The following is a 15170-nucleotide window of genomic DNA, read 5'->3' as shown; positions in this document are numbered from 1 at the left end:
GCTAATGAGACTAAAGTTTTTAAAATGTTGGTTTTGCAGGAGTGAATTATGTTGTAACATTTTGGATTTACACAGTATTTTTAACATGAATATGCTACAAGTTCTTTCACTGTAATTTGATCAGAGAAAAGAGCACAAAGAGCTAGCATGCTAGTTCAGTAGAGAAGACAAATGGAATGTTGGTCTTTATTTCAAAGGGAAGGGATTTTAAACACAGAGAAATCTTGTTAAAACCATACAAGTTACTAGTCAGACATAGCTTAATGACTGTGTACAGTTTTGAGCCTCCTTTCTAAAGAAAAGTAAACAGGCATTGGAGGCAGCCCAGAGAAGATTTACTCAGCCGATCCTGCGTGTTTAGGGTCTGCCTTATGAGGAGAGGTTGAGTAGATTGGAATTCTACTTATTGGAGTTTAGGAGAATGAGAGGAAACCATATTGAAGCATATACAATTCTTAGGGGACTTTACAGGGCAGTTGCGGAAAGGCTGTTTCCCCTTGTGGAAGAGTCTAAGACCAGAGGGCCTAAGCTCAGAGTAAGGAGGCACCCATTTAAGACCGAGGTGAGGAGAAATTTCTTCTCTGAGGAGAGTGAATCTGTCAAATTTCTTACTTCGGAGGGCTAAAGGAGCTGAGTCAGTAAGTATAAATAAGGCAGGCATGGATTTTCAATCAGAGTCGAGAGTATGTTGCTGGAAAAGCACAGCAGGTCAGGCAGCATTTAAGGAACAGGAGAATCGACATTTCAGGCCAGAACCCTTCGTCAGGAATTCTTCTGTTCCTCAGTTGCTACCTGACCTGCTGTGCTTTTCCAGCAACACACTTTCGACTCTGATCTCCAGCATCTCTCTCCTGGATTTTTAATCAGCAAGGGAATCAGGGATCATGGAGCTAAGGCAGAAAAAAAGTGGTGTTGAGGATTATTAGGCCAGCCATGATTACTTTGAATGGTAGACCATACTTGATGGGCTGAATGGCCTGCTTCTGTTCCTATGTCTTATGGTCTTAGAAGTAAATAATGGTCAGGACAACAAAAAGAGTTCAATGACATGTACCTGCCATGTACCTGCACCTGATAGCATCAGAGATTCAGCATAATATCTCATGTGAAAGATTGCAGTAGCGGAAATGCAGCACTCCCTCGGTACTGCAGCACTCCCTCGGTACTGCACTGAAGTGTCAGCAGGACTCGTGGTCACCAGTCTTTGGAGCTGAATTTGAACCCCCAACATTCTGAGTCTTTGGGGAGGAGTAGTACCCACTGACCCACAACTGACTGTCGTAACTCCCTTGATTGGAGTTTGTCATATATAGGGTCTGATTACATTAATTTCAGTGACCTGAGATTGTGCATCCTATCAACACTTTCAGTACGATATACTTAAGCATAATCTAGAGCAAATTTCAAATTAACTAAGCAATCTTTCTGAAAATAAAACTTTGATCTGGAAGCCTACCAACTTGAATTAGCAACCCAACACCCTCCATTTGTCATGCTGTAGGTATAGAGACAAAAAAGCTGCAGATGCTGGAATTCAAGGTAGACACGCAGGAAGGTGGAAGAACTCAGCAAACGAGGCAGCATCAGGGGTGGAGAAGTTGAGGTTTCGGGTGTAACCCTTCTTCAGGACTGGCGGTGGGTGGAAGTGAGCTGCAGAAAAAGGGAGTGGCAGGAGCAATGTGGTAAAACCGGGATTGGTGTAGACAAGCAGAGGATTAGACCTGGTTGGTCAATGGGCAGAATGAATCCGGTAGGTGGCAGGGAAGAGCAAAAGGGAAGGGGAGGGTCTGAGAAGGGAGTCAGGGAAAGAAGGGAGGTTATTTGAAATTGGAGAACTCAATGTTGAGTCCTCCAGGCAGCAGATGAGGTATTGTTCCTCCAATTTGCAGTTTGGTTCATTGTGGCAATGGAGGAGGCCAAGAATGGTCCTGTCAGAAAGGGAATGAGGAGGGGAATTAAAGCGGGCAGTGACTGGGAGGACTAGTCGACCCCTATGGGCCCGGCTGAGATGCTCGGTGAACCGTTCCCTAAGTTTACTTAGTCTTCCTTAAGAAGATTACATCAGGAGCACCGGATGCAATAAAGTAGGTTGAAAGAGAGGCAAGTCAACCTCTGTATCACCTGGAAGAACTGTTGGGGCCCTGGATGGAGGTGAGGGGAGTGATATGCTGGCAGGTTCAGCCAAGAGACTGGTGCCAGGCATGTTAGACAATAACTGTAGAAGAAAATGCCATATCTATTTTTTGATGTCTTTGGTAGAATTGAAATTAGATGGAATTATTGCTGCTATTAAATGGCTTCTTAGCACCACATTCACCTGAGCTGGAAGAGTCAGAACACTAGGTGTGGGTGGCAGTAGCAAGAGCAGGTTTGGCATTTATTATTTTTGGGAACCAACCAATTTGACATGCTGGTGTTAATAAGGAGGCTTCTGTTGGCATGATGTCTGCATGGCTCTTATTGAGTTGTTTCCATTGCACTTGCATCCAACAAAGTATCATCTCTTCTCAAATTAAAATAGTTCTGATATTTTGATTTATATTTTTGGTTGCAAAAGTGTGCTTTGTGTGTTTAATGGTTATAAAACATATTGGCTTGACTTTATGGTTAGAAAAGAATGAATAGCGCTCGCCATTTTGACATTTAGATTTGTCCACAGGCTTTCTGTGAGGTATTGCACTGCAGTTTGAAGTAATTAGAGTTTACACTGTCCTGTTCAGGGGATATGGACCTGTCTAAACAGGGCAAGTAGCTATAACTCACTTTTACCAACCTGACTGAAGAATCCTGACTGAGCCATAGAGTCTGAACTAGGAAGTTACAATAATTGAATTCATATTTTACTTTTGAACATGATTTTATGGAGAGATGCAATGAAAGATGTGATGAAGAGAAAGAAAAACAAAACTAATTACTTTTTGAAATAAAATCTTTAAACCTCCAACATTAAATCAGAAGGAGTGAATCTCCATACTTATAAAAAAAAAATGTAATACCAGGGAGTTTGATAGCAATTGAAAGTTATTATGCTGCTATATATACACTTATACTTGGGTGGACAAGTCCTAATATTTTCTGGAGTATTAGTTATATTGTAAGTACATATGATTAGCCTCATGCCTTCCATGTTGAGTATTTTGGTGGGGAACCAATGTTGTGAGTCGAGAGTGTGGTGCTGGAAAAACACAGAGGTCAGGCAGCATCCCAGGAGGAGGAGAATCAACGTTTCAGGCTTAAGCCCTTCATCAGGAGTCATCAGGATTCCTGATGAAGGGCTTATACCTGAAACATAATTCTCCTGCTCCTGGGATGCTGCCTGACCTGCTGTGCTTTTCCAGGATCACACTCTTGACTCTGTTCTGCAGCATCTGCAGTACTCACTTTCTTCTACCAATGTTGTGACTTCTGTGGAGTAACAATAGATATCCGACTACATTTTCATGATTTCCATATTTGACAGTGCATGTGTAGTCATTGGAAGTTGCTGTTCAATTTATCCTTTAACAACAGTGAATTCTGATAACCTCACTGTTATTTTTACATAAACCATTCTGTAGAATATAACTATTGACACCATTCCCTTCTTCTTGCAGGATTTGGAGAAAACCTTGACCGATTTGAAAATTCAGCTTGATACTACTGCATTTGATATACAGTTCTTTGTTTCTGAGCACGCAGTGGACTTCTCTCCACAGGAGAACAGGAAACTACTCAAACATTTGAATAGTACCCAGACATTGTTTAAAAGTGTGATGGAAAGATTAACAGTACAGGTGGAGGCTTTGAATCTTCAATTACAGACCAGATTAGAGCTGGATGATCAGAAGGTTTGAGTTACTTGATTGTGGACACTTGGCATGATACATAACAAGATTGTCTGCAACATGCTTCTATGAAGTTTATGGAATGTTCTCCTTTATCAACATTCCTTGAACACTGGGATTGAGATGATCTGAAGCCTCTGTTCCTATAGTTAATTCAAACTGTTGATATACCTCAAAACATGATGACACACAGGACTTAGATGAACCTCTGTCATCAGTAAAGTCATCTTGTACTTATATCAACCCTTAACTTATTCCCATGGCAGTTACCAGGGGCATTACCAGACATTGATTATCATTGAGCTCCCTTAGGTGAAATTAGGACATACAGGTGACCAAATGCTTACTCAGAGAGGTTTTATGGACCATCTTTCACATGAAGAAAAGCTGGAGAGGAGTTGAACCTCAGGGAGAAAACCTAGAGCTAAGGGGTATACAGTCAATATGATGGGTGGCAATTATGAAGCAAAGGAAATCAGGGAGAGCAAAATGCCAGAATTGGAGGAATGTTGATATCTTGGGGGATAGTAGAAATGGAGAAAGTTACAGAAGATAAAGAAGAGCAAGGCTATGGTCTGATTTGAAAACAACAAGGAAATGTAAAATGGAGGTGTTGCTGACATTCATCAGTGAGAGGTAAAGGAATATAGATACCTTAGCTTTATAATTTGGTGCTTCCTCATCTTCTTTGCTTCTATCCTTCAAAATAAGTCCCCTCAAAAATCTGCAAATGTCATATAATTGTCTAATAACAGTTGCCAATATTAAGGCATTAATGAAAGCGTATTTTAGTTCACAGCAAATGTTTAGTATTTGATAAAAATGCTTCATCAGTTTGGAAATAAGATTTTAGAAGTTTTTTTTGAAGGGAAAGAAAGGATCTAGATAGAGTCAAAATTATGAAAGTGGACCCTGTAGATGTCAGTGTATAAATCAGTCTCTGAGTCCTTGCAAAATCTCTCCAACTTTGGTGCAACCTATACATCGAGTATAAAAGTAAGTCACTGGATGGGTGTAGAGGGTTTACCATTTTGAAATGTCATCTGTGTCTGATTCACAGAGTGGCTGTGTCTTAAACACACTTGCATTTTGCAACACAACTATATTGCCTGTTTAATCCCTTGAGCCAGCTATAATGAAAAATTGAAACTGACTACTAATGCAAGTACAGCATACCATGGCTAAAAATGGAGAACTGACTCATACCTGAGCAAAAGCCATGACTTTGGGGTCGTGCTATAAACCTGGTCAACTTAGACTGCAGAGATAAAGTACGTCAAAACAGTTTCCATTGGCCAGCAGAAAGTATAGGTTTACAAACCAGGGAAGAGGTGACAATTTTATTTTAAATGTGGCAGTCTGAAATTCTGATCTGGAATGCACTGCTTTAGAGAGTGATAGAAGTAGAAAGGGGACAAATTGTAACTTGGATTCACACATGTAAAGAAAAGATTTGCAACGCTATGACAAAAGAGCAGGGACATGAAATTAGCCAGATGGCTGTGGCGAGCAGTGAGCCAAATGTTGCTGTTCTGTGCTGCATCAACCTGCTACATAGTTAGATCATTTGATTCACAGAACAAATGATGGACATAAATTTAAGTTCTTCATTTCTGCACATAAGGTGTTACTGCTAATGCAGAATTCTGCAAGAAGGTGCTTATTAGCCAGGTCAAGAGCTCACCAAGTTTACGCAAGTAGAATTCTCATCCCTTGTCATTGCATCAATGTCTTGGAAAATACATCTCTGAGCTGAGATCAAAGTGCCTAGGAAGTGTTAACCAATACAGAAATAAAATACTGCAACTGCTGGAAATACATGGAGAAGAGTTAACATTTCTATTGATGACCATCATCGGAAACAATTGTTTCTGAAGCCAGAGGATATTTAAAATATCACTCCGTCTCTTAGCCATGATATGTCAGGTACTCATAATCTCTCATGTGATCAGAACTCCAATGTCAGTCACTCAGTGATGAAGTGTCTTGGAGTTTGATGCTGTTTTCTGAAGATTGTGGCTCCTACACATCTCGATGCACTTCAGTGTAATTTTCTTGAGCTTCACGTAGTGTGAAATGTATTGCAAATGGAATGTGTGTGAATTTCATTAATGCATCAAATGAAGCAATGTGGTTATTTAATCCTGGTATCATGCCACACTTTGTAAGTAATTTGCAGCATGTCACTGCATGGGTTCATCATTTACATAACGTTAAGCAGGTTGATGAGCGCTCAAAATATTTTTTGTTTAAAAAAAGCACTGCTTGAAATTCAAATACTTTCCACAATGTGGCTAACGCTGCTCTGTAGATCTTTTTACAGATGACTGCTTGCTGTATTATTCATTCACAGTCTCTCTCTCTCTTTTTCTCTCTCTCTCTCTCTCCCTCTCGTCTCTTGAGAAAAAAACCTGAAGCCTAAAGCCATCTGAACAAAGCAAATTAAAAGACAGCTGTTATCTTTCTGCTTGCATGACAATTGTGTGGACGTGACATTGGTGGAGCTAACTCCTTCGTGAGATACACTCATTTATTTAATCAAATTTATCGTAACCCATCTTCTTCACTTGTATGGTTAACTGCTATCGTGTTTGCAGCATACACTGGTGAATTAGCATAGATATTTATTGTAGGGAAGGAAAAGACTGCCTTAGCAAGAAATGAGAGCAAAATAACTGAGATGGTGTGTTTTTTCTATGCATTGGCAAAACAGGCATTCGAAGAAAAGCAAGGAGAGTGTAACAAGAAATTACAGGAAATGTGCGATTTACTGATGGTGACTGAAAACAAAATCATTGGTTATGAGAGTGGAATGTCCATCACTGGTGATAGCTTAGCTAACTTACAACAGCATCAGATGGAGCACCAGGTTAGTGATACAGTGCATGTTTTAATAAATTAAAAATGTATAAATGATGTAACTTTATGAAACTCTGAGGTCAGCAGGGCAAGATCCTGCTGATTACATCCCTGGTGGGGTTTTGGTTACAGACGTGCTCAGAATTTCAAGTAAACAGGCATTAGTTATCACACATAACCAATCATTAGTGTGCAGCTTGAATGATTTAACTGTCAACTGAATCCTCACTACAGGTCTGTTTCTCATAATAATATTACAATTCCTTTATATTAGTTTACATTCGGGTGTCCATGGGTGCATGTCGGTGGTCATCACTTTTTCAGGATTCAGCCACATCTAACATTGCAGCTGGATAGGCTACTACACCTGGACCAGGAGACTCACCTCTGATTTCATGTAGGTGTGCTAGCATTGATTTATGGGTCAAACCAGATGAGCGTTGCTTGAGGGCTAGTGTCCACTTTGGAAGGAGGACAATGATCTCCAACCATCCTTTTACAAGTGCACAAAAACAGTGCTGCCTTGATGGATGTGGCAGAAGAAATGATATTCTGTTACTGGTGCTGAAAGCATCACAGCACAGCTGTATGGACAGCTATGAAGTTCATCATCAACACACAGGATGCTGTGGATCATCAATTGCAGTCTACCATAACCTCAACTGTACTGTAAAGCCACCAGAAACAGATGTGTAAGACAGACTGGGCAGTCTGAATACAATCCATCTCAACTGTGATAAATCAAACTGTGATAAAGCAGGGTGTTTCTAATGTGCATACCCTTCCAACATAGACCAAGTTATATTTCTTTCTCCCACCCAAAAGTCAATTTTAGACCATATCTGTAGACCGCAACATATTGTGCACAAGAGTAAATGAAGAAGAAATGGAACCACTAGATGAGAGAGTTAGATCACAAGGATTTCTATTGTGGACACAGATTACTACAAAAATGGAATTCTGTTTCATTGCTTATCTAGTGGGATTTGAACTTGTAACCGAGGTTATTAGTTCAGTACAATACTTTGACATTGCTGTACTTCATTAGTCTAGCAACCAAAGTGATATTGAAGACAGCAGTTCAAAACATGTGCTGTGTTTGCAGAGAGGAGTTTTTCCTGGTAAAGGAAGAATTAACACTGTAAAAATTGAATCATAAGACATAGGAGCAGAAATTAGGCTATTCACCCCATCAAGTCTGCTCCATCATTCAATCATGGCTGATAAGATTCTCAACCCCATTCTCCCGCTTTCTCCCCGTAACCCTTGATCCCCTTGATACTCAAAACCTTGATACTCTCAATCTTAAATATACTTAATGACCTGGCCTCACAGCCTTCTGTAGTAATGAATTCCATAGATTCACCATTCTCTGGCTGAAAAGGTTTCTCCTTATCTCTGTTCTAAAAGGTCTTCCCTTTACTCGAAGGCGATGTCCTAGTCTTTTCAACCAATGGAAACATCTTCCCAACATCCACTCTATCCAGGCCGTTCAGTAATCTGTAAGTTTCATTTTGATCCTGCCCTCATCCTTCTAAATGCCATCAAATATAAACCCAGAATCTTCAAACGTTCCTCATATGTTAAGCTTTTCATTCCTGGGACCATTCTCATGAACTTCCTCTGAACACACTCTCAGGCCAGTACATCCTTCCTGAGATATGGGACCCAGAACTGCACACAATACTCCAGATGTGGTCTGACCAGAACCTTATAGAGCCTCAGAAGGACATCCCTACTTTTAACCGTCTCAAAATAAATGCCATAATTGCATTTGCCTTCCTAACTGCTAACTCAACCTGCAAGTTTACCTTGAGAGAATCCTGGACAGAACTCCCAAGTCTCTTTGCGTTTCAGATTTCTGAATTTTCTCCCCATTTAGAAAGTAGTCCATGCCTCTATTCTTCCTATCAAAGTGCATGACATCCCATTTTCCCACGTTATATTCCATCTGCCATTTCTTTGCCCACTCTTCTAACCTGTCCAAATTGTTTCTTCAGCCTCCCCACCTCCTCAATGCTGCCTGTCCCTCTATCTATCTTTGTATTATCTGCAAATTTAGCCAGAATGTCCTCAGTTCCTTCATCTAGATCGTTAATCTATAAAGTGAAATTTTGCAGACCCAACACTGTGCCTTGCGGAAAACCACTTATCACCAACTGCCATCCTGAGAAGGACCCTTTTATCTCCACTCTCTGCTTTCTGCTAGGCAGCTGATGTTCTATTCATGCTAGCACCTTGCCTCTAACACCATGGGCCATTATCTTACTCAGCAGCCTCCTGTACGGCTCCTTGTCAAAGCCTTCTTGAAATCCAGTTGATAACATCCATTGGCTCTCCTTGGTCTAACCTGCTCATTACTTCCTCAAAGAATTCTAGCAGATTTGTCAGACGTGACCTCCCCTTGATGAAACCATATTGACTTTGCCCTGTTTTACCATACATTTGCAAGTATTCTGAAATCTCATCCTTCACAATGGATTCCAGGATGTTACCCGCGACCGAGGTTAGGCTAATCAGCCTGTAATTTTCCTTCTTTTGCCTTATTCCCTTTATAAAAAGGGATGGCACGTTAGAGATTTTCCAGTCCTCTGGGACCCTCCCTGATTCTAGTGATTCCTGAAAGATCATCACTAACACCTCTACTATCTCTTCAGCTATCTCCTTTAGAACTCTGGGGTGTAGTCCATCTGGTCCAGGTGATGTATCCACCTTCAGGCCATTCATTTTTTCTTGCACCTTCTCCTTGGCGTTGGCCACCATACTCAGCTCTGCCCCCTCACTCTCTTGAATTTTTGGGATATTACTTGTGTCTTCCACTGTGAAGACTGATATGAAGTGATTATTTCAGTTCCTCAGCTATTTCCTTGTTCCCCACTGCTATCTCTGCAGTGTCATTTTCCAGTGGCCCAATGTCCACTTTTGCCTCTCTTTTGCCCTTTATATATCTAAAGGTACTCTTACAATCTTCCTTTATATTACTGGCTAGCTTACTATCATATTTAAGCTTCTCTTTATTTTGTTTTTGTTGCCCTCTGTTGGCCTTTGTAAGCTTCCCAATCCTCTAGTTTCCCACTGCCCTTCGCCACACTGTATGCTTTCTTTTTTGGTTTTATGCTATCCCTGACTTCCCTAGTCAGCCAATGTTCCCTCAGCCTCCCTGCAACGTGTTTTGTTTTCCTCAGGCTGAATCTCTGCTGTGTCTCCTGAATTACTCCCAGTAACTCCTGCCATTGCTATTCCACTGTCTTTCCTGCTAGACTCCTTTCCCAGTCAATTTTACCCAGCTCCTCCCTCGTGCTTCTATTGTTGCCTTTATTCAGCCATAATATCATTACCTCTGATTCTATCTTCTGCCTCTTAAATTGCAGAGTAAGTTCAATCATATTATGATCACAGCCTCCTTGGGGTTCTGGGGTTCCTTCACCTCAAGCTCCCTTATCAAGTCTGTCTCATTGCACAACACTCCCTAGTGGCCTCCACTACAAGCTGCTCCAAACAGCCATCTCATTGACATTCCACAAATTCCTTTTTTGCATTCTACTGCCAACCTGATTTTCCCAGTCCACCTGGATATTGAAATCCCCAATGATCACTGTAACTTTGCCTTTCCTACACGTCTTTTCTATCTCCTGATGTATCTTGCACCCCAGCTCCTGACTACTGTTTGGAGGCCTGTACACCAACTATGTTTATTTTAAACTTTCCAATTCCTCAATTCTACCCACATGGAATCTGCACCATCTGACCCTAATTCGTTCATCGGAACAGGTCCCTTCTTCCCCAGTACAGATGCCAGTGTCCCATGAATTCAAAACCATTTCTCCTACACCAATTTTTCAGCCATGCATTTACCTGCTTAATCTGATTGACCTTGTGCCAATTAGCTGGTGGCTCGGGTAGTAATGCAGAGACTATAACCTTTTTGGTTCTGCTTTTTAATTTAGCTCAAAGTTTGTGAAAAAATTTGTAGCTCGGGTGCTCGTTGTTGTGGTTCTGTTCGCCGAGCTCGGAATTTGTGTTGCAGACATTTCGTCCCCTATCTAGGTGACATCCTCAGTGCTTGGGAGCCTCCTGTGAAGTGCTTCTGTGATGTTTCCTCTGGTATTTATAGTGGTTTGTCTCTGCCACTTCCGGTTGTCAGTTCCAGCTGTCCGCTGCAGTGGGTCCAGGTCGATGTGTTTGTTGATAGCTCCTAGCTGTTCATGGACCCTTAGCAGAATGTCTGCCCTAGTTTTATCATTGTCGTTGGTACCTATGTGGACCATGACCACTGGATCTTTACCCTCCCACTCCAAGTTCCTCTGCAGCCCAGATGAGATATCCTGAATCCAAGCACTAGGCAAGCAACACGTTTGGCACTCTCGATCCTGGTCTCAGAGAACAGTGTCTGTACCTCTAACTATACAATTACAATAACATTTCTCTTCTCTCTCTAATGGCTCCCTGCACGACAGTGGTGTGGTCAGTCGGCTCATCCTCCCTGCAGTCCCCATTGCTATCCACACAGGGAGCAAAACTCTTGACCCTGTTGTACAAGGACAGGGGCTGAGGTTTCTGCAACTCTATCTCCTGGATCCCTCGAGCTGCCTCACTGACAGCCACACCCTCCTGTCCCTGACCACTGGCCAAATTCAAGTTAGTTAGTCGAAGGGGTGTGACTGTCTCCTGAAACACAGCATCCAGGTAACTCTCCCCCTTCCAGATGTGTTGAAATGTTTGAAGCTCAGAGTCCAGCTCATTGAGCTGTCTAGTATTTATAATTCTTAGTAAAATAACAGTTAATATGGAGTATATTTTATTGTACATTGTTGAGTTGAGGAGTGTTCCATCTTTCAGATGGGATATGAAATGGGTGAATGTTCTTTCGCTTCTAATGGTTCACATAGACATAAGACATCCCATGGCTCTATTGGAAGAAGAATGTTCTCTCAGACATAGTCCCCTCATCTAACACCAGAATATTTACCATTCATTCATCTGATTTGCTACTTGTGGTACCTGACCATAAGTAATTTGCTATCCTGGTTGCTACTTTACAGCAGTAAATACATTTCTAAGGAAGGTCATAATACCTCAAAGACCTGATAATATACAGTTTAGATGCAGACTCTTTCTTTGCGTTATTCATGGCTTAATACAGCACAAACAATATTCAGTCTGTTGTGCTTGTAGTGCACTCAAAAGGAGCTATCCGGTTAGTTCCACAACCCTACTCTTTGCTCGTGATTCTGCAGATCACTCCTTTTCAAGAATTTATCCACTTCTGTTCTGGAATGTTATTGTTTAATCTGCTTCTACCAACATTTCAGGCTGCGCATTCCAGATGATCAGATCAACTCACCACAACAAAAAAAAAGCTAATTTCTTCTTTAAACACACTTGTAATGAACAAGATACCTTAATAGATAAAGCCTGAATGTGTTTTATTTTTCACAGAACTTAACAACTTTTGTGCTAAATGTGTGGGGAGTTGCAACACTTTTCCAATTGGAATCAGGAACTGCCAAATATTTCACTTAAGAATATAAAAATGAAGAGCAAAAATGAGCCATTTGCCTGTGCCATCCCATCTGAGTCTCCCTACCTCCCAACCACCCCCCTTCAACTAATCCTCCACCCATAAGTGCCCAATCCTCCTAAATTAATGAGCAAAATCATAACTGATCTTTAATTTTAATGCAATTTTTCCATGTAGCTGTAAGGGTCCTTGATTCCCTTAGAGGCCAAAAAAACTCAGGATCAGAGCTTTGAATGTACTCAATGATCAGCATCCACAGCCCTCTGGCAAAAAGAATTCAAAATATTCAGAACTCTCTGAGCGTAGTTGACAATTTCTAGTTCAGCCTTTCCAGCCAGGGGAAAAAATCTCTCCGTATGAGTCAGCGCATTGGAATCTTGTAGACTTCAGTGACAGTCAATTTTTTTCTAAATTCCAGAGCATGTAGGACCATTCTTACTCAACCTCGCCTCACAGAATGTCTCTCTTACTTTAGGAGTTAATCTAGTAAACTTTCATTATGTTCCTCCTCTTTTGGTTATGGAGACCTTTACGAGTAGTTGCAAAATAAAGGTAATGTTTCACAAAACTCCAAGAATCTGGAGTTAAGAAACCATTGCTGATTGTTGGTAAAATCCGTCTGGCTCATTAATGTCCTTCAACGAAGAAAATCTGCCATCCTCACCTCGTCTGACCTGCTGCATGTGACTCCAGACCTATAGCATTTGTGTTGACTCTCAACTGCCCTCTGAAATGGCCGAGCAAGCCACACCATTCAAGGGCAGCTAGGGACAGGCAATAGATGATGGCTAGCTAACAAGTGAATAAAAAAACTTATGGATGACATCGTAACGAAGAATAATAAATATAATAGTGGTTACAACATAGCAGGAGGTGCACTTAACCCATTGTGTCTATACCAACTCTCTGCAAGTGCAATTCATTTCGCACTGCTCCCTACCTTATTCTCAATAAACCCTGTAAATCTCATTTCAGATAATCATCCAATTCCCAAATGAAAGGCACTGCCTTCTAAAGGAGAAAGTGAGGTCTGCAGATGCTGGAGATCAAAGTTGAAACTTTATTGCTGGAACAGCACAGCAGGTCAGGCAGCATCCAGGGAACAGGAGATTCGACGTTTCGGGCACAGGCCCTTCTTCAGGAATGAGCAGAGAGTGTTCAGCAGGAGAAGATAAAAGGTAGGGAGGAGGGACTTGGAGGAGGGGCGTTGGAAATGTGATCGGTGGAAAGAGGTCAAGGTGAGGGTGATAGGTCGGAGTAGGATGGAGGCGGAGAGGTCAAGAAGAAGACTGCAGGTCAGGAAGGCGGTGCCGGGCTGGAGGGATTCGGCTGAGACAAGGTGGGGGGAGGGGGGATGAAGAAACTGGTGAAGTCCAAGTTCATCCCCTGTGGTTGGAGGGTTCCCAGTCGGAAGATAAGACGCTCCTCCTCCGACCGTCGCGTTGTTGTGGTTTGGCGGTGGATGAGTCCAATGACCTGCATATCCTCGGTGGAGTGGGAGGGGGAGTTGAAATGCTGTGCTACAGGGTGGTTGGGTTGGTTCGTCCGGGTGGCCCAGAGGTGCTCTCTGAATCGCTCCGCAAGTAGGCGGCCTGTCTCCCCAATATAGAGGAGGCCACACCGGCTGCAGCGGATGCAGTAGATGATGTGGGTGGAGGTGCAGGTGAATCTGTGGCGGATATGGAAGTTTCCTTTGGGGCCTTGGAGAGAAGTGAGGGGGGAGGTGTGGGCGCAAGTGTTGCACCTCCTGCGGTTGCAAGGGAAGGTGCCGGGAGTGGAGGTTGGGTCGGTGGGGGGTGTGGATCTGACAAGGGAGTCGCGGAGGGAGTGGTCTCTACGGAAAGCTGATAGGGGAGGGGAGGGAAATATATCCTTGGTGCTGGGGTCTGTTTGGAGGTGGCGGAAGTGACGGCGGATGATGCGCTGTACATGGAGATTGGTGGGGTGAGGACCAGTGGGGTTCTGTCCTGGTGGCGGTTGGAGGGGCGGGGCTCAAGGGCGGAGGAGCGGGAAGTGGAGGAGATGCGGTGGAGGGCACCGTCGACCACGTCGGGGGGGAAATTGCGGTCCTTGAAGAAGGAGGCCATCTGTGTTGTACGTATTTTGAACTGGTCCTCCTGGGAGCAGATGCGGCGGAGACGAAGGAATTGGGAGAATGGGATGGCGTTTTTACAGGGGGCAGGATGGGAGGAGGTGTAGTCCAGGTAGCTGTGGGAGTCGGTTGGTTTGTAGTAGATTTTTTAACTTCTACCGAATCAACACGGACATCTACTACAATTTTTTTAACTACTACAAACCAACCGACTCCCACAGCTACCTGGACTACACCTCCTCCCATCCTGCCCCCTGTAAAAACGCCATCCCATTCTCCCAATTCCTTCGTCTCCGCCGCATCTGCTCCCAGGAGGACCAGTTCAAAATACGTACAACACAGATGGCCTCCTTCTTCAAGGACCACAATTTCCCCCCCGACATGGTCGACGGTGCCCTCCACCGCATCTCCTCCACTTCCCGCTCCTCCGCCCTTGAGCCCCGCCCCTCCAACCGCCACCAGGACAGAACCCCACTGGTCCTCACCTACCACCCCACCAATCTCCATGTACAGCGCATCATCCGCCGTCACTTCCGCCACCTCCAAACAGACCCCAGCACCAAGGATATATTTCCCTCCCCTCCCCTATCAGCTTTCTGTAGAGACCACTCCCTCCGCGACTCCCTTGTCAGATCCACACCCCCCACCGACCCAACCGCCACTCCCGGCACCTTCCCTTGCAACCGCAGGAGGTGCAACACTTGCGCCCACACCTCCCCCCTCACTTCTCTCCAAGGCCCCAAAGGAAACTTCCATATCCGCCACAGATTCACCTGCACCTCCACCCACATCATCTACTGCAGCCGGTGTGGCCTCCTCTATATTGGGGAGACAGGCCGCCTACTTGCGGAGCGATTCAGAGAGCACCTCTGGG

General features: G+C 43.3%; 1 protein-coding gene across 20 annotated transcripts in view; it reads left to right on the top strand.

The window, feature by feature from the left end:
- Positions 1-15170, top strand: part of dst (dystonin) — a 617802-nt gene that overhangs the window by 354406 nt on the left and 248226 nt on the right. For 13 of the 20 annotated variants that reach the window (XM_087979186.1, XM_087979173.1, XM_087979215.1 and 10 more), the window contains 2 exons: positions 3594-3827; positions 6538-6693. In XM_087979186.1, coding sequence (XP_087835312.1) covers positions 3594-3827; positions 6538-6693 — 390 coding nt within the window. The remainder of the gene's footprint in view (positions 1-3593; positions 3828-6537; positions 6694-15170) is intronic. The other 7 variants (XM_087979226.1, XM_087979229.1, XM_043681284.2 and 4 more) reach the window with 1 other exon arrangement.

This window comes from Chiloscyllium plagiosum, unplaced genomic scaffold (genome assembly GCF_037043375.1).
Source record: "Chiloscyllium plagiosum isolate Xiang-an unplaced genomic scaffold, Cpla_swu_hap1 HiC_scaffold_3, whole genome shotgun sequence".
Lineage (NCBI taxonomy): Eukaryota > Metazoa > Chordata > Chondrichthyes > Orectolobiformes > Hemiscylliidae > Chiloscyllium > Chiloscyllium plagiosum.
Note: the sequence above shows the minus strand (reverse complement) of the source record. Positions and strands in the feature narration are given on the sequence as shown.